Raw genomic sequence first — 24,436 nt, 5'->3', positions numbered from 1 at the left:
GACTATTATAATTGAAGATCTCGTAATGAGAGACATTTGATTGCAGCATCAGTACCTGTGTAGTTCTGCAAAGGACCCACTGAATCTCCTCTGCACACAATCCTCTACGACATGTGGGATTGTCTGATGTTGATGGCCACAGTTACACATTGGGCCCTGTGTGCTTCTACTTATGCATATGATGGGCGGTCCTCGCACGTATGGTTCACAGTCGGTTATGACAATTCCAGTGGCGTCTGTGTAGATCAAAGCCTGAGTGTCCTTTGTGGGATCTTGGATTAGTTGGCCATTTTGAACTGATGCCGCCACAACCCCTAATCATTAGTTTTGGCCACTGCAAGTTCCCTAATCCAGAAAGGCTTCTATGACCTCAATCAAACGCTGGGAGGGTAATTAGTCGTCTTAGATAGGTAGGTCAGTCAGCATTGGATTGTATCTGACGGTACACTCGACGTTCATGCTTGACTGCAGAAATATCTGGGGGGTGCGATATTAGTCAGCACATTGAGCCATGGTGGAGGGGTTGACTTCAGCGTGCCAGATAAAGTTTTCATTGCAGTGTTCAGGATAGTGTGACTGACACATGCACAGTACACAGCAGTGGGATACACTGGAGTGAGGGTAGAGGTGCGAAGGCTGCATGTGTGCCAGCTCCCCAGCTAGTGTGGGCAAGCTTACAGATGAGGTTCACTCTGGTGTGCGTTTTCTCACAAACCCTTTTCAGATGTTCCCTATATGTCTGGCTGCGATCCAGAGTGATTCTAATATATTTGGGGTGTGGTTCATTCTGGGCTGACTTACCACAGGAGGAGACATCGAGTTTGGCAGGAGCCAGGCCTTCGCTCAGATGAAAAGCAGTGACTGTTGTTTTTCATGGATAGGGATGGAGTCTCAATTGGGTGAAATACTCCTCCAAAACCTTGATGTCGTTAGTAAGAACTATTGCTCACATCATACAGATTGCCACGATTGGTAGGCAAGAGCAAGATCATTAGCATAAGCAAATTTTCGTGAAGTACTCACAGTTCAGTCACTTGTATATATGTTGAAAAGCATTGGGGCAAACACTGATCTTTGGGGGAGAATATCATTGAGCTCTTGGTACATTGGCCAAATCCCCAAGTAAGACTGAAGTGACGGTTGCGAAGCAGAGATGCTAGTACTCGCAAGGTTGCACGGCAGAGAAGGAGCCCAAGTCTCCAAACTGTCACGAGCTGCTGACAGATCTATCAAGGCAACACCACTCTTAAAAGAGCATTGGTACCCAGCCTCAATGCATGTTAAAGCCAGGACCTGATCCATGGAGCTTCTCCCCAGTCTGAATCTTTCCTGTTCCATTGAGATGGAAGGCTCAGCTTGGGATGAGATACGGCTTAGCAGAAGACACTCAAACAACTTGTATGATGTGCAGCGTAATGATGATGGTCGGTGGCTTGATAGGTCATCTAGCAGCATTCCATGGCCTGGGTATGGCGATAACCTAAGCTTCTCTCCACATCGACGGAATTGTGCCAGATTGATGAATAGCAGTAAAGAAGGAAGCGCACCAAGCTTTACCTTTAGGCCCGAGATTATTTCATCTTGTCCAGATGCTTTCCCAGACTTTGATTTCAGTGCCTCTTCTGCTTCATGAAGGGTGTATGAGGATGCCGAGCTGGAGATAGGTAGTAGGTAGTGTGGCCATGTTACCTTCCAAAGATCATCTAAGTTGCTTTTGTATATACTTTTTCTTTGCCCAAATAGTACTTTCAATGAGTATTGAGATCTGGGTTTTTTTTGGGAGACATTCCATGTGTTGAAGGACTCAAGCTTCCTCTTTCTTTTGAAAATAAGTTTTAATTACTCCATTTGAGTGTTTTGGTTCAGTTCATTTGAGTGTTATCTTGCTGTAAGATGAAGTTTGGACCAAAAGTCTTGTACTACTGGGGATAGCATGGTGGATTAACATTTGTTTGTATCTTGCTGCTGTTGTGGTGGTCGTGTCGGCCAATCGGCCCAGTTGGATCAAGGGCCGAATCTCACCTTTGCCTAGCTCAATTTGGTTACTCTGAGGTCGATCGAGGATTTCTCCTCACACCGAGCCACTCAAATTGGCAACTTGGAGCAGTTTGTCACACTTGATAGGGGAGAAGTTTGGCTTTGAACACGAACCATCCTACCAAATGTCCTTTATAGGCTTTATAAGCCTGTATGGGTTTGTGATCGTGGTGTTTCGAAAAACTCAAAGGAGACCCAGTTAATTCATGTGTGTATTTTTAAAAGGGGGGCGGGGGAGAGAAGGGAGAAGAGAGAGCACGCACACACACGATATACAAACGTATTCACCGATGCCGAAATATGCACCCTGGGTTTTGTATGGACGGAAGTCTGATCTCCAAACTCGCCTCCTTCACTCTGCTCTTTCATATTGATGTTTCTCTCCGGCCGTTCTATCTCCGTAGCCTAAGCGTTGATGGTTCAACCTCTCCCTCCGTCCCTATCCACAGTGGTGTCCCTCAGGGTTCTTTCCCGTCTCCCACACTTTTCCTCTTTTATCAATTATATTTTCCTCTCCAAATAACCAAATGCATTCGTATGCTGACTCATTACATTCCTTGACGTTTTTCACATTTGCTCCATCTTCTCTTGTTCGATCTACATCTCGTTTCATCACGACTACCTCCATAAATTACGATTTGGACAAAATTCCCCAGTTGGGAAAATGCAATTGAGTCAGGTTTAATGACTCAAAACTCTTTCTTCTCAACTCTCCCACCTCCTTTGAAGGCTCCACAATTTTACCATTTAGTACAGTTAAACTGTTTTTCCCATTTATACCTCTCCCACCCCCCTGACTCCCCCCAAGCCCTCTCCCTCCCAATGTCCCTGTTCTCTACTGCTGTGCTTATGTGCTTCCCCCTCTCTCCCCCTCTTGTCTCCCGCTCCCTTTATTGTATGTTTTGTGTGTCCGTTTGTTTTTTGTCATTAATGTTAGCTCTTACATGAGCCTTGATCCTGTATACAAAAATAATAATAATAATAATAATAATAATAATAACCGGTAGTTCTGTTTAGATGTCAGATTCTTCTTGTCTAAACAGTTGCTCTGATTATTATATAAAATATTGTTACGTTTGTGGGCGGAGGAGATGAAATACCTTTGTGAAGTCAGGAATGTATAGTTCAGAATGGACTGCATGTCGCGAAGAAGAAGAAGAAGAATCTCTAAGTAGGGTTGAATGTCCGGTTAAGTGTTTAGGTGTCTCCACCCGGAGGAGTGGAGTTGTGTTATCAAGGTGTAGGGTCTAAGGTTAAATTCCCCTGTACGTGCTTGCCTCCTGTGGTCTTCCCTTCGGTTTTATTACATTCGGCCAGCCAGCAAATCAAAGGCTCAGTAAAACGACGATAGCTGTAACGGGACAGGGCTGCCAGACACCCGGGCATTCTCGATCGGGAGATTAGGCTCTGCCCTGATGACGCGTGGTGAAGAGGCCACACCCCGGCCTTCAAGATTGGTGGAGGCACGATGTAGTGATGGGCAGGGCTCAGGCCATTGGTGGAGAGAAAAGCCATCGTTGAACATTCGAGAGCTAGGAGAGCAAAAATAAGCCGTCTCGCCATCTTGGCCTCTTCTGATCCTGGGATTCATAGCGGACGGTCGTGTTTGCCGCTCTCTCCTTTGTTCTGGCTTGGTCGAGGGCGGTGGCACATCTTTGGCTCGTGTGCACTTGTGGGGAAGAGACTGAACAAGAGAGGTTTGGGGCAGTCAGCATCGCAAGAAGTACGTCATGTTGGGACGTCAAGGACTGCGACTCCGCGCCATTTTTGCGCGCTGCTCACATGGTGGTTTGGAGGCGACAAACGTCTACAAGCCCTCGGTTGAACTGCAGAGCTGAGTGCCGGCCGATTACCAAACCATTTTATTTCTCCCTGTGTCTGTAATTGAGTCCACGTGGAGGGTCCCTCACCATAGCATATTACTCTTAGTTTTTACCTCAACATTTTTATTGTGCTTGCATTATTTTCATTAAATCATTACTTGTTGAATTTTACTTTTCTTGTCTTGTTTCGTTTCTTTGTTCTGTGGGTTCGGATTAACCCCGCGTGTTCCCGATCAGGTAAGGCTTCGGCCTTTCCCCCACGTGCAAAAAGATAATCCTGCCAAGGTTCGAAGTACGCCTCAGAGTTAAAGCTCGTTTCGGTCATCCGTCACCCAGGGGTCTTAACTCCGGGGACACGACAATATTGACTCCTTGTGTAGAAACTGCTCTCACATCTGGGATCTGAACAGTTGCTCCGATTATATAAAATATTGATTTCTCCTTGTGTGGAAACTGCGCTCACATGTGGGGAGGTTCGAGTTTGACATATTTACTTGTCTGAGTAGAGTCCAAAGCAATCCGACTTATCAACTCGCCCAATCTGCGCTCATTACTCAACCTGCTTGAATTACGCAGTAATGTTGCCTCTTTCCCTTTTCAATAGATATTACTTTGTTTCTGCTCCCAAGAACTGGCTGCTTGTAATCCTTCGCCGGAAGAGAGAATAAAATACTCAGCACCCCCATTACATCACGTGATTATTGTGTGGCCGTTATGACGTTTTTTTTCCCCTTCACCGCTAAGCTCTGCAATTCTTTACCTTCTCATGTCTTAACAGTTATGACCTTCCCCTTTCAAAAGGCACGTTTTCCAGTTCCTCAAATTCTGATGATTTAATCTCACCTGAAACAAAGTTCAAGGGATCTTATGTGATGGCGTGTCTTCAATCAGTCCGTAAACACTTGAAACTTCTCCAAAACCACTGATGGGATTGCGACCAAATTTGGCACAAATTATATTTGTTGTGTTGTGACAAAAGTTTGTTCACGGCGATAAAAAGATCGGAGTCTAAGGGGGTCTACCGGGGGTCAAAGTGGATCCAGGTTTGACCCCCCAAAATAGGAATTTGCTTTTTCCTCTGAAACTACACATTATTTCGATGAAACTTGCACCACCACCTTCATCACCCATGATGTACCGAAGTTTGTTCACCGCATTCAAAAAAAAATAATCAGGCCCTGAGGTATACTGGGGGGTTGCTCCCCAAAATAGGTATTTGCTTTCTTCAAAGAACTGCACATACAATTTCAATGAAACTTCACCACAAGCTTAATCACCCGTGATGTACCAATGTTTGTTCAAGGCATTAGAAAAATTGGGGTCTGAGGAGGTATACGGGGTTGGGGGAGGGGGTTGTCCCCCAAAATAGGATTTTTTTTTTTGTTTGTTTAAAGTCTTATGATTATGTTAGTGTGATGCTACAGTACATGCTGTGCTGTCTTCTAGAAACCATTCAAATTGGTTTAAAATACCTTCAGTCAATGCAGTATACTGTTTATTCTACCAGGTGAGCGCCAGGGGTATCGCCCCTTTTTCCTTCTCTTTGTTCAATTCCTTTTTATTGTTTGTTTAATTTCATGCCTCACCTCTGAGGATGATAGTCAGTGATTGGAACCTTCAACGTAAAAAAAGAAAGAAAAAAAAGTGATCAATATGGACTTCACAACTTGTTCTTTCATGATTTGCTTGTTTTCCAATTATAAATGAAGGAAGCAAAAGTAATCATCCTGTAAATCAACCATTAAGTGGCCCAATTATCCCAGGAAAACAGATGCTGGGGGAAATCATTTGGGCTTAAAAAAATTCATTCAGGAAGTGAAATAGTAACTTGTAGGAAGTGAAGATAAATAAATAAGAAATCCTGAATATGCTTTGTAATTTTGCTTGGTGCAAGACACACATGCGACGACATAGGTTAAATGCAAAATCTATTCTGGCAAACAGGGTATGCGGACCCCATGACTGTTTTGAGCGATGTCGTGGCACAGCTTGATGTCCTCGCCAGCTTTGCCCATGCGGCGACCTCTGCCCCGATCCCATACGTGCGCCCTCGGCTGCGTCCCATGGGAGAAGGGGACATAAAGTTGAAGTGCTCACGCCACCCCTGCCTGGAGGCCCAGGATAATGTGGCCTTCATCCCAAACGATATTGAGTTTGAGCGTGAAAAGCATACCTTTTATATAATTACCGGTGAGTGCAACGTTTTGAAACGGTGAGTGCGTACCTTTAATGTTTTGAAATGACCTTTGAGCAATTCCTTGCCTCAATCTACAGCTTTGTTTTGTACTGCTGAGGATGTACTGAAATTTCAGTCAAACAAAATTTTAACTCTCCACCACCAAAGGTGAATGGAGGTTATGTTTTCACCCATGTCTGTCCCTTTTGTTTGTCCGTTTGTTTGTGAACAAGATATCTCAAAAGGTTGTTCATGGATTTGGACGAAATTTGGCAGAGATGTAGCGTATGTGACAAGGACGAAATGATTACATTTCGGTGAAGATCCGGATTCGGATACGAGAATTTTTAAAGTGATTCTTCACCATTGGGAGACAGGGCCAAATTCGATATATAGCTCAAAATCAAAGTTGGATATCTCAAAAAGTTGTGGACGCATGATTTTGATTAAATGTGATTCTGTATTGTGATTTTCTGGTCTACTCTAGGATACAAAACGTAAACTGTTCACTTGGCGGAGGTATGCTCTCCACTGAGTGCCGTTCTAGTTTTGAATGTGCTACTCGGACAGAAGTTTTGTAGGACCAGCAGACCATCAAAGCTCATTCTCTTTCAGGCCCCAATATGGGTGGAAAGTCCACTTACATCCGGCAGGTTGGCGTGGTCTTGCTTATGGCACAGATTGGCTCCTTTGTTCCGTGCTCCTCTGCCGATATGTGCCTGGTCGATTGTATTTTGGCAAGGGTCGGAGCTGGGGATAGCCAGCTTCGAGGTGTCTCCACATTCATGGCAGAGATGCTGGAGACTGCGTCGATTCTACGGTGAGGCGGTGAACAAATACTCGGGAGACAAGGGTTGTAATTTTTCAGGTCTATCACAATTTCATGCATTCATTTGTAGAAATAAGCTCACTGTAAATGTTTCCTGCCACCCAGATCTGCGACAAATAATTCGCTGATCATCATCGACGAGCTTGGTCGAGGAACGTCCACCTATGATGGCTTTGGCCTCGCGTGGGCCATTTCTGAGCACATTGCCACGCACATTCACGCTTTGTGCCTGTTTGCGACGCACTTCCATGAACTTACGGCCCTGGCAGACTCCGTTCCAACTGTGGGAAACCTGCACGTCACAGCACTCACTGCCCACGAGACACTCACCATGCTATACCGTGTACGCAAAGGTATGTGCAATTTGAGCTGCTTTGTAACATCAGTTTGGATGAGTGCTTTGTAACTTTGGCATTTGTTACAATAATAAGTCATTACAGATGCATTTAAGAACTGCTCAAACATGTAGAGCAAGTTTATTTAAACATCTGTATAAATGCTACAACTATTTGCATGACAGGTAACTTCACCTGAAAGGTTATTCACTGGAAGGTTATTCACTGGTTAAAGTAAAACGAGTAACTCTTTGCATAATTGAAGAAATGTGAATTTGCTGCACACGTGGATGATTTCCCTGGTCTCTTCCAGGTGTGTGTGACCAGAGTTTTGGGATCCACGTGGCAGAGCTGGCACACATTCCTCGAGCAGTGGTCGAGGCAGCCCGATCTAAGGCGGCGGAGCTTGAGGCCTTTCAGGTTCCTATCTGTGATGAGCAGGATGGAGAACCAGAGGCAAAACGACGCAGGGAAGAGCGCAAGGTAAATAAATTGGGGTGGATAGGATGGGGGGGGGGGGGGGGGATGGGGGGGAGGAGGGGCGGTGCTTAACATTTTGACGTTAATGTTTACTTGCTGGACCCACAAGGAATCTGCAGTGATTTTATTATTTATTTAGCCCTACGGTGCAGGGAATTCAGAAAACTGACAGAATATTTTTGCTTGAGCATGCATGCAGGTCCACTGCCCTTTAATTATGAATGTGTGAACAGGAAGGGGAGAAGATCATTTCGGAGTTTCTAGAGCAGGTGAAGGCCTTGCCCTTGAACACGCTCTCAGAGGCAGAGCTTGTGGCCAAACTGTCTGAATTGAAGGAAGACGTGAGAAACCGAGGGAACCGTTTCGTTATGGGGCTCATCGACAAGACACCGACCCCAGCCCAGGCTTAAATCACCATTTTTCAAAAGCATTTCATTTGTTGATTAATAAAAAGTTTGTTATTTGATTATGGTCGTTTCATTCTGCTCAAAGGAAAACATGACACGAGTTCAGGTCTCACCCATTCTTTTCATACAGGGTAAGGGGGTTATTAACAGCAGTAAACAAGGGAATTCAGGCTAAATCCTGCACTTAACAAGGCTATATTAAAACAAGAGGGAAAACAATACATAAGCATTTGTGAAACTGCTTCTTTCTAACCTTTACACATATGCTGTAAAATAAAAGTGAAAGAAAACTCACTCACTACAGCACGGGGTGCACACGTGTGCATTGGTTCCAAGAACTGCCACCAGGGGCTCGGCGGAAATAAAGGTAATAAAATAAACGTGTGAAATCAATAGGGAAAATAAAATAATAAAGAACCACCGTATGCACCTGCTGGCCTTTCATGGCAAACTTTGTTAGTAAGAATGATGGCAAAAGTAAGTCAGAACTCTTCCATGCCACCATCTTTGTCACTCCTGCTCTATTTGCCCATTTGCCTTAGCTTAACTGCAGCGTGTTGGACGCCGTTGGAGGAGCAGAGTCGTACAGCGTGTCTGTATCATGAGTAGGTTCCCCTGCCAGAGTGCAGTGTCCAGAAAGGGTTCCAGCTCCACAATCGCAGAAGAACCTTTGGGGAAGAAAAAGACCCATCTCCATGTGCTGACGATTGGCAGACTTTGGGCCTACAATACATCCTCACCGTCATGTTTTGAGTATCAATAGTAAACTAGGTGAGGTAGGCTTGAACCAAGTAATGCTCCAGAACTTTTCTAGAGTTTTACTTGGTTCCTCCTAGGAACACGAGGGTAGTCCAGCATGCACATGAGTTTTTGAATGTCCCTTCTTTTATATTGTTTGGCATTTTCTTCAAGCTATGAAATGCCCCTTCTTTTCTATACTTTGCCACGTGGCACACACCCTGATATAAAGGGGCCTTTTCTATGCCCCTGGTATTTTCCCCCAATAATACAGTACAAGCAAATGGTGATAGTCACACATACAATTCATCTTTTAGCAATAGATGCAAAAGTCAAATATAATTTATCTTCTGGCACCGGAACCAAACAAACTATCTATCAAATAAAACACTGTGTTTGTACAGATGTCTGTCCACCATAAGGGTAGGTTTTAATGGCCAATCTTTTAATATCAATGTGTGTTCACTGTGGTCTATTTTTAAGGATAAAAAAAACTCGAAAAACATTTTAGAGGAGAGTAATTATGTCTTCGATTGGAATTGTAAATGGTGGCTTGCAAACCAAGGCTCAAGGGTGGTGTACAGAAGCGTTTTAATTTTTTTAAAGAATACAAGGCACAGGGAGGTGAAATTCGCTGCATGTGACGTGCGCAGACTAAAACAAGCGCGCCAAGCATTCTGGGCCGGATTACATCATTTTGAAAGTCTTATCTTAGGCCTGAACTTTGTTCGCCTATGACATTAGGTTGGGTCAATCAAGAAACGTTATTATCCCCACGCTTTTTGAAAAAACGGGATATTCGAATCGGGTTGGTCCATCCAACCATCCGTCACGCTATTTGTTCGTGGCAAGAGCAGTACCATTTTAGCCCTGCCCCCTGAGGTGGAGTCAAAAGGTCAAATACCAAAAATTACGGGCACATTTTAAAACATAAAAAAACAAGAAACTTTGTTTATGCATTGAAGACAAGAGAAAAGGCATCATTGTCCTCCATTCCTCCCCACACCCATTGCTTGCCCAGCGTGAAGCCGAGCTAGGTGTGAGGCAGGAGCACCAGCCCAGAGGGGAGAGCAGTATTCCATTAAGCAGCGGATGAAAGCCTTGTATGTGGTGAGGAGCTCAGATGTGCCAAGGAAGGACTTCGCACGACGGAGAATGCCCAGTCGGCGACTGGCTTTGGAGGCCAGCTTGGAAATGTGGTTTTCCCAGGAAAGATCATGGCAGATAGTGAGACCCAAAAGCTTGAGGGACAGAACTTCTTGGAGAGGATTATTCAGAAAGTGGATGGGAGGGTTGTCCAGTCGGTCTTTTCGGAGAGACATCGTAAGAGTGTGAGATTTGTCAGGATTGAAAGACGTGTTCCACTTGTTTGCCCAGTCTGTGATTTTGTCCAGGTCTGCAGTGAGTGAGGAGGCTGCAGACTGCCGATCTGAGGGATGACATATGGAGCGGCAGAGAGTGGAGTCAGCAAAGAGATGGAGAGGATTTTCCAGAGAGTCGGAGAGATCATTGATGAAGACAAGAAAAAGCACAGGGCCCAGAGGCCCAGAACACTACCTTGGGGAACTCCACCCTGAACAGGAAGGGGAGATGAGAGAAATCCATTCAGGGCAACACGTTGACTACGACCAGAGAGGAAGTCCGCAAGCCATGCGTGGAGATTTCCATGGATACCATAGGAGGAGAGTTTGGTGAGCAGAGCGGGGTGCCAGACCGTATCGAAGGCACGTGATATGTCAAGGGAGACGGCTCTAATTTCCTGTTTGGCATTCAGGAGCTCTATCCATTGTTGAGACAGCAGAAGCAGCATGTCCAGAGTAGAGTGACCTGGTCTGAATCCAAATTGATGATCAGAGATCAAGCCATTGGAGAAGAGGAAGGATTTGATATCCGAAGCAATGGTGGATTCCATGACCTTACTGACAATTGGGAGCAGGCTGATTGGTCTGTAGTTGCAAGGATCTGTTTTTGCACCTTTTTTGTGTAAAGCAGTAATGTTTGCTGATTTCCAAACTTATGGCAGATGACCTTGAGCAAAAGAGAGGGTGAAGACCATAGAGAGAGGGTGTGAAAGAGCAGCAGAGCAGGATTTTAGGACGCGTGGGGTGATGCTGTCTGGTCCAGTTGCAGAATCAGTCGAGGATTGACAGAAACTTCACCTTGTCAGGAGAGAAGGACACAGAGTCCAGGAGCAGTTGGGTTTGACTGGGTAAGGTGGGAACAGAGAGAGATGGGTTTGGGACACAAGATTTTGAGGCAAACACAGAATTGAGGTATTCGGTTTTGTCACGTGCGGTGTCAACTGTGTAGTCATTTGAGGTAAGGGAGGGGATGGAGGGGGAACAAACACCAGAAACGGATTTGACCAGACGCCACCAGGATTTGGAGGAAGGAGACAGGTTTGAGAGTTCATTCTTGAGTGAATGAATAAATGATCGTTTTAAGGCCATTTTCCCCCGCTAGAGCGGGGGTTAGCCTTGCGGGCCCCATGAGAATCATGGTTCCCTGTTTGAGGCAATGTTTTTATGGCCGGATGCCCTTTCTGACGCCAATCCTTAGTCGCCTCTTACGATGTGCAGGGATACAGTGTACCTATTCTAAATCTGGGTACACACCGGGATCATTCATCCCAGCAAGCTGGTACTCGATTTGCCGACCTCGGAAGGATGACAGGCTAGTGTGGAGATATTGTTTCTTGGTTTCCTGTTTCTTGAGTGTGGAGAGATATTGTTTCCTGGCACTCCTGAGGGTAGACACACACTTGTTCCGAGCTTGGTGGAAGGAACTGAGATTGCCTTCAGTTGGATTAGCCTTCCAAGAGGCAAAGGCAAGAGGTGCCCATTTGTTTTACCTTTTCCCCTCCCCCCTTTTTTTCACTGCCCTCCACCTCCCACAGATCTCCCGATGTCCCTGCTCTCAAATGTTGTACTTGTGTGCTTCCCTCTCCCCATCTTGTCTCCCGCTCCCTTTATTGTATGTTTTGTGTGTTTTGTGATTAATGTTAGCTCTTACACGAGCCTCAATCTTGTATCCAAAAAAAGAAAATACATAAATACATACTTATTCCATATTTGGACAAAATCCCATCACTTGTTCACAAGTTAGCTCGGTAACAGAAATTGTTACCTAAGGGGACCGTTGCAGCCTCAACCCCATAATTTAATCAGTTCATCTCTATCATTATACATACGTGTACCAGATTTGACTTGGATCCCTTCAGCCATTCTTACGTTGTTGCGGTGATGAAAACCGGGCGCACAACCCGAAAACATAACGTTTCCAGCGAGTCGGCGGAGGCATAAAAAAGTACGAGTAGATTAGACGTGAACCTGAGGTTTTCAACATGAACCACAACGCTTCAATTGGATCAGCCACAACCAAACAGGCCGACCATAATTTGAAGAACCAAAAAATGGCATTCACAAAGCAAGAACGGAATACATACGTGACAATCGAGTTTATCTGTTCAGCTGAAAACGTCACGTAGCTGGTTACAAAACGGCACCAGCAAGTGTGTCGACGTGTGCCGGCACACAAGGCTGTGTGTGTGGGGGGGGGGGGGGGGGGGGGGGAGGGGAAGCTTTTACCTGTCATGCCGAATGAACTCCACATCGTGACCATGGTGACAGCGCTTGATGCAGTTAACGCAAATTGCATTGCGCTCTGTCGTGTTGCATGTGTGACATCTGACAAAGGCACGAGGTGTGCATGTGACAAAATAAAAAACAAAGTTAAACTCAACCTGAAATGACAAAAATACCGACATCGATAGTACAGTCCGTTTGAATTTCCTCAGCTGCGACAAAAGTAATGATCGATTTCACAACAACCAACAAGGAATTCGAGGTATTTTGCCCAAAGGTGACACCTTGCCCATTCAGAGTACAGGTTTGATCGTGTCGCAGACACGTAAGGTGGGTACAGAGGTAAGGGAGGGGATGGAGGGGGAACAAACCCCCCTCCGTCGCCCCGGCAATGTCTCAACTCGACACCCAATGTCAGTTTTTAGCGTGAACAAATCGACGTTGAGAATTGCTTTGCACGTGGTGATAACCAAGAGCCGGCCGTTCGGAGGGATTGAAAGCTCCCTCGTGATAGAAAATGAAATCGTAAAGGTTTTACCAGTTGGACGAGCTTCGACGAGAAAAATCAAAAAGCGCGACTTTATACGTCATTTGTGTCATTTCATTTGGTGGAACGTTCATTTGAAGGTTTACGAATCCCTGTTTGCAAAACGTTTAGCCTTGCATGAGAACCAGACCGAGCAGCGCGTGAGGTGTACGTCCGTGTGTACCTGTAGAAATCATGCATTGGGTAACTGGTGTAGCTGGAAATCTTGTACAGGCACTGTCCACGAGCAACGGCCTTCTCGATGGCATCCTGGTTGCTCACGATCTTGTTGTCTGGGTGCGCACGGACACACAAGAGCGTTCACAGTTTGGAGGAAAAGGCAAGTTCAAGGATACGATTGAGGTACTTCTAAGAAGTACTTGACTGGAGTTTCGGAAAACCTTCAATATAATTTATGTGGATTAAGCCAATAAATACAGGTACATAATCTCCCATTTTTGGTTCTCTGTCAGGCAAGCTCGCAGACTTGCAACCTGGCGTTGTGATCCAGCAGTGTGACTTTATTCATGCTTTCTGAAACCCTTCTTGTCGACCTGGAAACCCCCTCCATTGCCACGATGTACGCTATGTTTGGTAGAACTTGGGATCCAGAAGAGAAGCAGGGTCTGCCGACCCACGACTGTTAACCCTTTCCTGTCTGTCTACCTGGTGCCCTGCTGTCCCCTCCCTGACCGATCTTCTTGATAGTGTCCACCAATATTTGAGACCGCTGTTCTAATATTACCGATCTCACATTGTATGCCTAACTCTGCAATTTGGATGTCTCGTTGCCTAGTTATTATCTCTTCCGTTTTGACAAGCCCCTTCCCATGTGGTGGAGGTGGTGTTGCTATGTCAAGAGCTCCGTGCCTCATTCGCCGCATTTCCCAACCCTCTAGAATACCTCTTTGCAACCACCAAATGTTTGTCATGTGTTATACCATCCATCCAATGATGACTACTAAATACACCTCCATTTCCTCCAACGTGGATCAACTTGTCACCATCCATCCCAAAAGTGTTCCTCATCTGTGATGATTTGAACCCCCACCATGCTAGCTAGCTCTCTGTGTATCAGCTCTGCAAAAAAGTCTCAATGGCATTGTAGAAAAGGGATCATTGCAAATCTGTGGATCTTACCCAATCTGTACATTTTCCCAAATCAGAATTCTGCAACTTGTCCGTCGTCCCTCTCTGCTGGACCTGCTAATGACCAACTTTTTCCATCCAATCCTGTTATTCCTCTGCCCCATGACCATGTCCCTGTCAGAGCCAATATCTCTCTGGCTACCGGGAGGGAGAAACCTCAATGAATGATCGTTTTAAGGCCATTTTCCCCGCTAGAGCGGGGGTTAGCCTGGCGGAGAAAGGAGCCTCAAGCGCTCAAAGGAGCGGAGAAACCTCAATGCTGGAGAATATAGGTGTTTGTACATGCCAACCTGCCAGGGACGGCAGTCTGCCCTCTCACCAAAGTATTGGGCCACAATCTCCACAGCGTCGATTGATTCCACCTTGGAATACTTTCACAACTAGACCAGCACTCGGTAGTGCGGTAGAGCACGAAATAATGTCTCGTTGCCATTTTGGTTTGGCCCTATATTGTTTGGCCCTATCTATCAATGGTGCAAGCTCACTTTAAAATAATGCAAGTATCCAGATCCGTATTCGGATCTTCACCAAAATCTAATAAATATATCCTTGACATACACTCAACGTGTCCACCAAGTTTCCTCCAAATAAATCAATAACTTTTCAAGATATGTTCACAGACAGCCGAAGAGGGTGAATACACAAGCTACGTCCAACTTCGGTGGTGGAGGTAACATAAAGCCAACTTTTTCTCATGCATCTGTTTATCCCATCCCACCTGCAGCTATCCTACCCATCCTCGAGGCCTTGGCACAGCCAATCCAGGGAGGAAATGGTTGCGGTCAGGCAGTTTCTTTCCCAAAATTCACAAGGCTAACCAGACTGAGGGCGACTTAAGGTCACTCCGTAAAGCATGCAACAAATGCTTATCCATTGTTGGATAAACCAGGAAACAATCTTGATGCTCTCAAGGCAACTCTCCATCCAGTCCCCTTAAAGTGATGGTGGCTCCTTGGTAACTCCATCTCTGATGTATGCTCCCACCCCATCTCCTCCTTCACCCGAGATGATATCACCACCGACTTTGCTCTGGACAACACAGAATGTGTCAACTCTGTTTGCCTCCAAATCTCACCAACCCATCCTGCTGTGTCCCCATTTTAACCATTGTCAACTGTAATTTGCGTCCTTTTCACTCAAAGGTAGAGAAAGCTCTGTTCAGCCTTGACCCTGCTTTAGTGACGGGCCCAGATGACATCAGTGACTGTGATCGTAAGACTTGCTCTGCTACGCTTGTCATAATTTCCTCCTTTGTCTGCCTCCTGTCTGCTTGGACGCTAGCAAACATCACTCCTACCCATAAGGTTGCAAGAAAACAGATCCTATCAACTGGAGACAAATAGGTTTACTTCCAATTCATGCAAAATGGCATTCATCCAAAATAAGCAAATTCATGGCATCCATCTATGTTGCTGACATTGTTGAACACCACTCCCTCGTCTGGGCATCTCCAGGCGCTGCATGACGTCATTGCCGGGCGCTAAAGGGAGCCTGGCGATGACACGCGCCGAAAGAGAGTATGGTACTCGATTTTCACTCCGTTTGTTTTCTTGTTTGTCTGGGCGATAGCTCAGTTATCCTTTGAGCTAGGAAGCTGAAATTTGGGCACAATAGTGAACAAGTACTTTGGCAAAAAGTCTTATTTTTTGATTAATCAATTAATTGATGGACTACATATTTATTTTCTTTCTCATCTGGCCATTAGAAACAGATTTGGATGGAAAAGTGGTGGTTTAGGTATGATATTGGCCAATTGATTAATAAATTAATTATTTTATAGTTATTATTTATTTATTTTATTTGTGCAATTAATCAATCAATTATCTATTTTCTTTCTCGTCTGGGCAATATTTCAGGTAATTTTGAGCTAGGAAGCCGAAATTTGGCCATGACAGTGACCAAGTGATCTGGCTGTAAAGGGTATTTCTATATTTATAGATTAATATTTTTTTCTCGATTTATTACTTGCCTGCTCTCGATTTATTACTTGATTTTCAAAAAAGTTAGATACAGATGAAATTGTGGTGGCGTAGGTATACTGTTAGCCAATTGATTAAGAAATTAATTATTTTACGGTTATTATTTGTTTAAATTAATTACACAATTAATCAATCAATTATTGTACACCGCTCCCTCCCAATTCCGTCTCCATGTGCTGCAAGGCAGCATCCCCGGGCGCCAGAGGCACCCCGGCAATGCCACGTGCTGGAGGATATGTTATTTATTTATTTGGCATAGGGGCGGTGTACTTTGAATGTAGCTCGACCTATTTTTCCTCTTTTCAAACAACCTGATCTCTGACCAATTTGAATTCACTCCTGATCACAACTCTGAAAGATCTGCCGCCCCTCTGTCAGAAATTGTTGGAAGCTCTAAATATCAATCAAGAGGTCAGGACAGTCTTTGTGAACATATCTTGGAGATCAGGCTGGAGATGGTGTTCTGCTCTACTTGTCAAGCTTGCTGGCTGTGGCATATAAGCCCTCCTTCATAGCTGGATTCCTGACTTTCTTCACACAAGGTCAATACAACACGATCGATGGAACAATCATCTCTCCTCTCCCAGTAGAAGCTGGGGTATCCCAAGACAGTGTCTCGGACTCAGTCTTGTTCCTCATCTAATTGATATAAACTAGGGCATGCCCGTACTATATCTATATCTAAAATTATATCCCCCCCCTCTATTTACATGAAATGGTTTGGTCCATGAAATGTTTTGGTCCATTCGCAACGCCAAAGCGAACGGCGAACGCTTTACATGAAATGGTTTGGTGCATGAAATGTTTTGGTCCATTCGCAACGCCAAAGCGAACGGCGAACGGCTTGCGAGTACAGTGACAATCCCCCCGGGGTTTTTATTAGTTTTAAAACATAGTTTAACGCCAACATAGCGCCAACATAGTTTGCAAACGTGAAATAAATGAATACGCTCTCAAATGTGCCATCCGAGGCAGAGTGTGTCCGCCACGTTCGGCACACGCGATAGCTCGCTGCTCTCTGATTGGTTGAATCGTTTTTTGGACATAGCTCGGTAAGTAATTGTCCGATTAATATGAAACCTTGAAAAGGCACATCCTCGGGTCCCCAGCAATATACCTGGCAAGTTTAAAGTATATCGGACCCGTGGTTGTCGAGAAACAGCGGTCACAGACAAACAAACGTACAAACGTACAAACGTACAAACAAACACACAGAGATTACTGGAATTATAGATAGATGACCTTTCTGATGCTTTGGGAAAAAACCCTATCTTTGTTTATGCAGATCACTCCATATTGTGTCATTATAGCACCCTATCCCACTGACAGGAAGACAGCAGGTGCATCCCTCTCTGCTGATCTGGAATTGATCAAATGCCAATCTGACAAATGATGCATGCCCTTTATCCTGAAATAAATTGACAATCTCATCATGTTGCACCAAAAGGATCATCAAATGCACCCATATATCTATTAACATGAGCAGCGACTGGAAGAGGTTCAGTCTGTTGAAATTGTAGGCCTCACCATCAGCCATGAACTATCCTGGCCAAATGACATCGCAAAACTGGCTTCCAAATCCAGCAACAGACGAGGCATGCTCTGCCATTCCAAATCTTTCCTTTAAAAAATCAAAAAAACTCACGGCCTTTGTCCATAGTTCAATGGAGTACTCTCCCTTATGAAGCTCAAGTAAAACGCCTGTTGCTCTCAAATCGTAGACAGGTCGATGCTATTTTAAAATCGGCTCTCTTCCTGGTCCTCTGACCCCCTCCAATCCACTAGGATGTACGTGTTCTTCCAGTAAGTTGCAAAGCCCCTCCTGGTTAAACTCAAACTCCAGGATTTCTCCACATCTCAACACCTCTGTTCCTTGTTTCTCCCTTTTGTGGAACTTCCTTCTGGAAATGGTTCAATTGCGTTCTTCCCTGTAGAGGTGTAATCCCCAGTCGTGATTTTTTTTTCTTTGCGATCCCCATTAACATGACCTAACTCAACTTTTACTTGCAGGTTAATGTGTTCTCTCCTCTTCTCTCTCTCCCCTTTTCCTGTTCATTCATTCCCTTGCTTGTGTCCAACTGTTCCTCCATTGCCCCACTATCAGTGTTGCCTTTTTACTCTGTAAAATGATTTTTTTTTAAAAAGAAACACTCCTTCCATGGGCCTACATTTTGTATCCAAAACCCCCCAAACAAAAGATATTGCCAAAAGAATGAAATATATGTGCTGGCTGGGCTCTCCATAAAGGCCAGCGGTATATTTAAGCCACACTTGTTTAAAAGCGTTCAGCCACCTATATTTTTGTATATTAACAAAGTGCTGGAGTGCCTCAAGGCACTGTTATAGATCCAGTCCCATTCCTGATCTTCATCAATGATCTCTCTGACTGGAAAATCCTCTTTACCTATTTGCTGATGACTACACCCTCTTCCGTGACTTCTCTCAATCCTTCAGACAGGCAGACGAAGCCTCTTCCCTTTCTTCAGACCTTCGAAAAAAATCAAAAGCTGGTCAAACACTTGATTATATGTCTTTGAATCCCAACAAATCTCAAACACCCACTATCTCTCTCGGAAGGGAACGTCTGGCAACCTCCTTCCCTTACCCCAATCTACTTTATTAACAATCTTTTTGCGGAGGTTTAGTCATTCAAAGTCCTGGGTCTCACTTTCAGCCATGATTTCCCTTGGGAAAACCACATTTCAAAGATGGCCTCCAAAGCCAGACACTGACTGGGCATCCTCTGTCATACAAAGTCCTTCCTTGGCACACCTGAACTCATATCCACCTACAAGGCCTTCATCCACAGCTTGATGAAGTACTGACTGATCTCTCCTCTGCCTCACAACTTGCTGAGCTTGATGTCGTGGAAACAAAGGCCATAAATATAATTGGAATCTCCCGCGCTGAAGCAGAGTCTATGGGCATATCCTTTCGGCATTGCAGACAGGTCGGTGGTCTCTGTCTTCTACGCATCTTTTCTGGTCTTGCACCCCTATGTTCTTTCCGTGCGTTGTCCTTCCCCACCTCCCCCGCCCCAAAGGTATCTGCAGGGCTCGCACAGTCCACCAGCAACTCTCTCTAGTGAAACTGCCTAAATCCAGAACCACTGCTCACCTCCACTCATTTATTCCTCTTTTAACCCCCACCTGTGGAACCAACGTCCACACTCTTCCATCTCATTCTTCCCTCCAGGGAACAAGCACACTGACAGGGGTGAAAACACAGCCTCCATCCACCTTCGGTGGCAGAGGTAAATATTATCTCGCTCTTCTCAGTGCATGTGCGACTGGGACAAATTCAGAGCCAAAGTATTGCTAAACTGCAGGTTTGTTTTCCGAGCTGTGCTCAAAATATAACATTCAATTGAAATAAAGTCGTTTCTCAAAAATAAACTGATGTTTGTGGATGGACAGACAGACAGACAGACAGTGAACCAATTGCTTAACCCCGCTTTTCACTTTGCAGGCATGGGGTAATGACTGTGATCGCTGTTATGCGGCCATGTTCTTCTTCCAAGATGTTATTGTTGTGTACCATGTTATGCGGCCATTAATCCTCCCTGAGCCCATCTCTTTCCAATTTTCCAGTTTTTCTTTCCAGAGAGCTTTTTCCTTCCTTGTGTCTTTTCCATACCCCTCATTCTTCCCAACATCTCTTATTTCTCTAAGTCTCCCTCAATTCTGTCCCTCAACCCTGCTGTTGGTGTTTTCCCTTTTCTCCTTCAACTGTTCCTTTTGTTCTGCTACGTCCTAATCCATTCTCTGTTCCAGCTCCTCCACAAGCCTTGACTTTATATCCAAAACAAAATCAGTTTGATTGTATCAGGGAGCATGTGTTGGAAATTGCATTTTTAAACCTTTCCGTCACGATGCTGGATTGTCAGCTTTGACTGCTCTTCTGGGACTGAGGTACAGCTTCTTGCAAGGCCTATAGGCATGGAAACCCAAGTCTCCAAAAGGATTCCCTGAAATGTAGCTTGCTCAATCCCACACAATAGTTCTCCCAGGCAGACGAAAATTGGGTGACAATGCTGTTGTGTGCCTGAGACATGGGGGCTTCAACATTTGATCTTCTGAAGCCCCTTAATCCTCATCCTTTTTCTCTCTCTCTTCACAATGCCGGTTTCCTTGTGCCATTCTCCTCTTCATACTACCTGTTTCCTTACACCTCTCTTCAGGATTCCAACCAAGGCTATTAAATTTCACTTCCGGATGCAATTCGTCTTGAACCAAGTCATTCTTCACGCAAAGAAACAACTGTCAGTTTTCTTCTGTAGTATCAGTTCCATTTTCTTACCGATTTAATTGGTACACAACTACCAAACACAGAAGACCAAGAAGGAGAATTGCTTTGCAATACATGTCCTCTACCGGTCTGAATGAATGTTGTTGTTCCAAACAAAAAGGGAATAGATAAAATAGAAAAAGGGGAAGGGAATAGAAAAATTGACAAAACACCCCAAAACTCAAACATCTTCTGTACCATATCATAATAAAGCCGTGTACCAGGTTTCAGTTGAATATGTTAAAGGGCATAGAAAAAGTGAATAAAACCACAGGTGGGATGGACGGACAGACAGACAGACAGACAGCAAACCTATAGTCCCCTCCAAGTAGGGGACGAATAGTATCCAACTGTGCAGGAAAAGCACCTTGCCCATTGAAAGCCTTTTTTTGAGTGATGATGCAATATTTTGTAGATATTGCATCATCAGATATCCAGTGTGCTTTCCTGGTCTTAACATCAATAAATCTCTTTATACAACTCTGATAAGAACACAGAATTGACCTGCATAATAAAACGAGTGATGCAAGAGTATCTTTCCGACAAGGGCATGTGAAAGCAGGCACACGCTCCAGATTCATCAAGGTTGCAATTGCGGCTTCATGATTCATTGATTAATGGAATGGTGCAATGTTATTTAAAAATAAATAAATATCAGATCGAGTATCCGTGTGTTCAAAACTCGTGTTTCACTTAAAAAGTACCTTTCATATTTACAAGGACACCCGATGCCAGAAAAAGACCGCCAAACTTGTTGTTGAAGATCTGATTTCCTTCCAAAGTAGCAGTCGCATGATTCGTTATCTCGATTCCTGTTGAAACAAGACTATTACTTTCAGGGTAGTGATGCAGTTACATTAATGATACAACACGTTAGTCATGACATTCTGTATGAGCCTTCTGGATAAAAAATTTTTTCAATGTGGGGAGGTGGGAGATGTGAGAGGTCAAAACAAGGTGACGAAAACCTAAGTCACAAGGTTAAAAAAGAAATGCAAAAGGAAAAAAGAAGGCAAAAATGGATTCTGTTGAAGGAAGGAGGGAATGAAAGGTGCAAAACCATACGTACCAGCTGCAAACCCGTCAAAAATGCGATTGCGTCGCAGCGTTGGGTGGCTATTGTTACTGATGAGTACGCCAGCTTGCGCATTGCGAAAGATGTCGTTTTCCTCGAGAATGCCTACAAGAAAGCGGATAAACAGCCATCTACTTATTACATATGCAAGGGGGGTAGAAAATGTGGGGGAGAGAGGATTGGTCAAAAAACCCCAATATATGACTAATAAATGAACTCCCCACTCCTGCCCCCAAGGATGTTGGATAATTGGATGGAGTGTGTAGTGTGTGCGACATTTAAATAATTTACAATATATTTATATTACTCGACTGACTGGAATGGTAGAATAGCAGAGAGGAAAGCACACTCGGTAAGCATCCGAGCCATCTAGCCTATGTTTGATCCTCGACTCGGCTATAAAAAATCATCCTGGTATTTTGAAAGCAGAGCGACGCATCAATAAATGCGTGCGCTGTCCCTCGGATGGACATTAAGCTAGTTGTCCTGCCTGCCAGCATCAGTTGGTGAGTGTTAAATATCCCACAGTGTTCTTCAACAACAGTAGACAAGCTTTCGCCAGCAGCCTGGCAAAATTACAAAACATTCATGCTCGAAGGGCACTTTTCGGCACAGTTGCGCCCCAGCAAATGATGCTATCTGCAGCCATATGATACATATGAAAGAAGAAGACTACACTGACCGAGTATGGTCTCAGTAAGTGCAGGTAAAATTGAGGAGGAACTCCTCGGAAGTGTTAAACTAACACAAAAGCCATGACTGCAATTTAAGGATATTATCAACTGTGGGCAGGACAGATGTGAACGGTATAACTGGATCATTCTCGGACAGGAGAACAAACCAAATGTCAGTGGAATCCTCTCTTCGATCATACAAAACCTTTCTGCAGAAATTACAATGCTCAAAACACAATGACCAACCCCAAAAGCAAAGCAGAAATAATGAATGCTTCAGCTTCGAGGATGTGTACATACCGATCAAGAATTGTTTTTGAGGCCATGCCTTAAAAGTATCTCCAGAATACATAAGAGTTGCAAAAAGCATATTCTGAAGAATAAACGGAGAAAGACAACAGACGACAAACCAAGATGAAAAAGATGGCAGCAAAAAGTTACGTGCACTGGAAATATGATTTTAAATAATATTTTGTTTCGCCTCCAATGAAGAGAAGAGAACATGCTGTCGGCACAACATCCGATTGGCCGAATTCCCCACAACCATCTCGATTGATTGAGTTGTAGTAACCATTCAGAAAACATTTTGATTGACTTTGCAATTAGAAAAATAAAATCTCATTTTGGTGAACTTACATTCCCACATACTTGTTTTGTAACACATGGCCTATTCTGTATAATTACATCCTCAAAAAATAAATACTTAACATATGCGACATAGCACCTGCGCAAGGACCCCCTGACTTAGAGGTGGATCTGCGATTGGGTAGAAGAAAGGGATAAACCCGACATGAGATGTACCTCTGCCACCATTGAAAATGCAAACTCCCCCATCACGACCATCGTGGATCTTGTTCCTCTTCAGCGTTGGGTTGCTGTCCGTTTTGATCCACACGCCCGCCATTGCATTGTCGAATATCTCGTTGTCTTCAATGACACCAAGGCCTTGTGATGCAGGACAAAGATTCACAATGTGATTATCACCCTCATGTATGGCAAGCATTCCGTCCACCCGTCTCCCCACCTCCGCTTCAGCGATACATTATTCAGAGAAGCTCAAATGTATGACTTGGCAAATTGCAAATGCTGCATTCCAACAAATGTTCCAGCTATGAACAACAATGTCACATGGCCACTGAAGGAGCCAAATATCAGGACAATATTGGATGTAATAAATCCATAAGCCAAGCGTGTGGAGGGTGCGGGTCCTCACCAAGGTTGTACACCAGGATTCCTCCATTCTGCCCTCCCCAGATCTTGTTACGTTTGATCTTGGGATTACTTCCCGTCCTATAGCCAGACGAAAGAAAAATAAAACTCAAAAGAGCAAAAATTTGATTACGAGGTATCAATGATGAGATTTCATAAATATATATATATATTTATATTGTTTTCTTGGTGGCTTCAGGGAGTGACAATCACAGAATGGCGTGCAACCTTGCCTGATCTGCACACCCGAGTACATGTGGTTGTATATGTCATTATCTTCGAGCACACCGTGTCCATTGTCATAAAAATACACCCCAACCTGCAAACAAGCCACACCCCAACGTCAATCAATGCATACGCTTGCGGATATGTAAAGTCATAAAGTCTCACGTACTGTGGATAGGCCGAGTTACCTGCTTCCCACTGTGGATGCGGTTGTGGCGTAATACGGGAGTGCTGCCTGTGGTGACCCAAACCCCTGCCAATGTGTTGCTGTACACCTCATTCTCTTCAATGACACCTTGGCCTTTCTCATGCTGGGAGTTTCACATACAGTTACAATGTCACTGCTTGTGTCAGTGCAAAAGCAATACTGACATTTTTACAATCTTGTGATGGTACATTTGCTTTTCATTTATATTTATGAATTTGGGGAGAGGGGGGATACCCTTAAAGACCCAAAATATCACGAAGTCCCTTAAAGACCCAAAATACAACAGAGACCCAGAAGACCCAAAAGGACCAAAATACATTGAAGACCCCAAAAGGCCCCAAAGTCCAAAAACACCCTGAAGATCTAAAATACCCCAAAGATCCTTAAAGACCCAAAGGACCACGAAGACCCAAAATAGCTAAAAGATCCTGAAGACCTTAAAGACCATGAAGACCCAAATAGTGGGGCGGCTTAGCCCAAATATTCAAAAGAATTGTGCATTTTGTGATACAAGCACCAAATTTGGCACAAATGTACATTAATATGTTGCGAACATTTTCAGATATTGGGCCACTTGAAATTCTCTCTTTATGTCCACCATATTGGATTTCAAAATGGCCGCCACTTGAAATCTACATTTGCTATTATCTCTGGACGTAATGCAGCTATTGACTTGATTCTGGTATCTAAATGTA

General features: G+C 44.3%; 2 protein-coding genes across 3 annotated transcripts in view; one reads left to right on the top strand and one right to left on the bottom strand.

Moving 5' to 3' along the window:
* Window positions 1–8,147, top strand: part of MSH2 (mutS homolog 2) — a 31,477-nt gene extending 23,330 nt beyond the window's left edge. The window contains exons 12-16 of the mRNA XM_068115548.2: window positions 5,805–6,050; window positions 6,652–6,856; window positions 6,971–7,218; window positions 7,514–7,683; window positions 7,914–8,147. Of these exons, the coding sequence (XP_067971649.2) occupies window positions 5,805–6,050; window positions 6,652–6,856; window positions 6,971–7,218; window positions 7,514–7,683; window positions 7,914–8,090 (1,046 nt within the window). The 3' untranslated portion in view covers window positions 8,091–8,147. The remainder of the gene's footprint in view (window positions 1–5,804; window positions 6,051–6,651; window positions 6,857–6,970; window positions 7,219–7,513; window positions 7,684–7,913) is intronic.
* Window positions 8,148–8,188: 41 nt separating this feature from the next.
* The window catches only part of LOC137426732 (F-box only protein 11), a 164,158-nt gene continuing 147,910 nt past the window's right edge, over window positions 8,189–24,436 (bottom strand). For both annotated transcript variants that reach the window (XM_068115549.2, XM_068115550.2), the window contains 9 exons: window positions 23,722–23,844; window positions 23,542–23,627; window positions 23,313–23,389; window positions 22,901–23,044; window positions 21,420–21,530; window positions 21,055–21,162; window positions 13,120–13,228; window positions 12,413–12,511; window positions 8,189–8,755 (listed from right to left, as the gene is read on the bottom strand). In XM_068115549.2, coding sequence (XP_067971650.1) covers window positions 8,626–8,755; window positions 12,413–12,511; window positions 13,120–13,228; window positions 21,055–21,162; window positions 21,420–21,530; window positions 22,901–23,044; window positions 23,313–23,389; window positions 23,542–23,627; window positions 23,722–23,844 — 987 coding nt within the window. In that variant the 3' untranslated portion in view covers window positions 8,189–8,625. The remainder of the gene's footprint in view (window positions 8,756–12,412; window positions 12,512–13,119; window positions 13,229–21,054; window positions 21,163–21,419; window positions 21,531–22,900; window positions 23,045–23,312; window positions 23,390–23,541; window positions 23,628–23,721; window positions 23,845–24,436) is intronic.

Source organism: Myxine glutinosa, chromosome 5 (assembly GCF_964187855.1).
Source record: "Myxine glutinosa chromosome 5, kmMyxGlut1.1, whole genome shotgun sequence".
In the NCBI taxonomy this organism is placed as follows: Eukaryota; Metazoa; Chordata; class Myxini; order Myxiniformes; family Myxinidae; genus Myxine; species Myxine glutinosa.
This window is presented reverse-complemented; position numbering and strand designations above follow the sequence as displayed.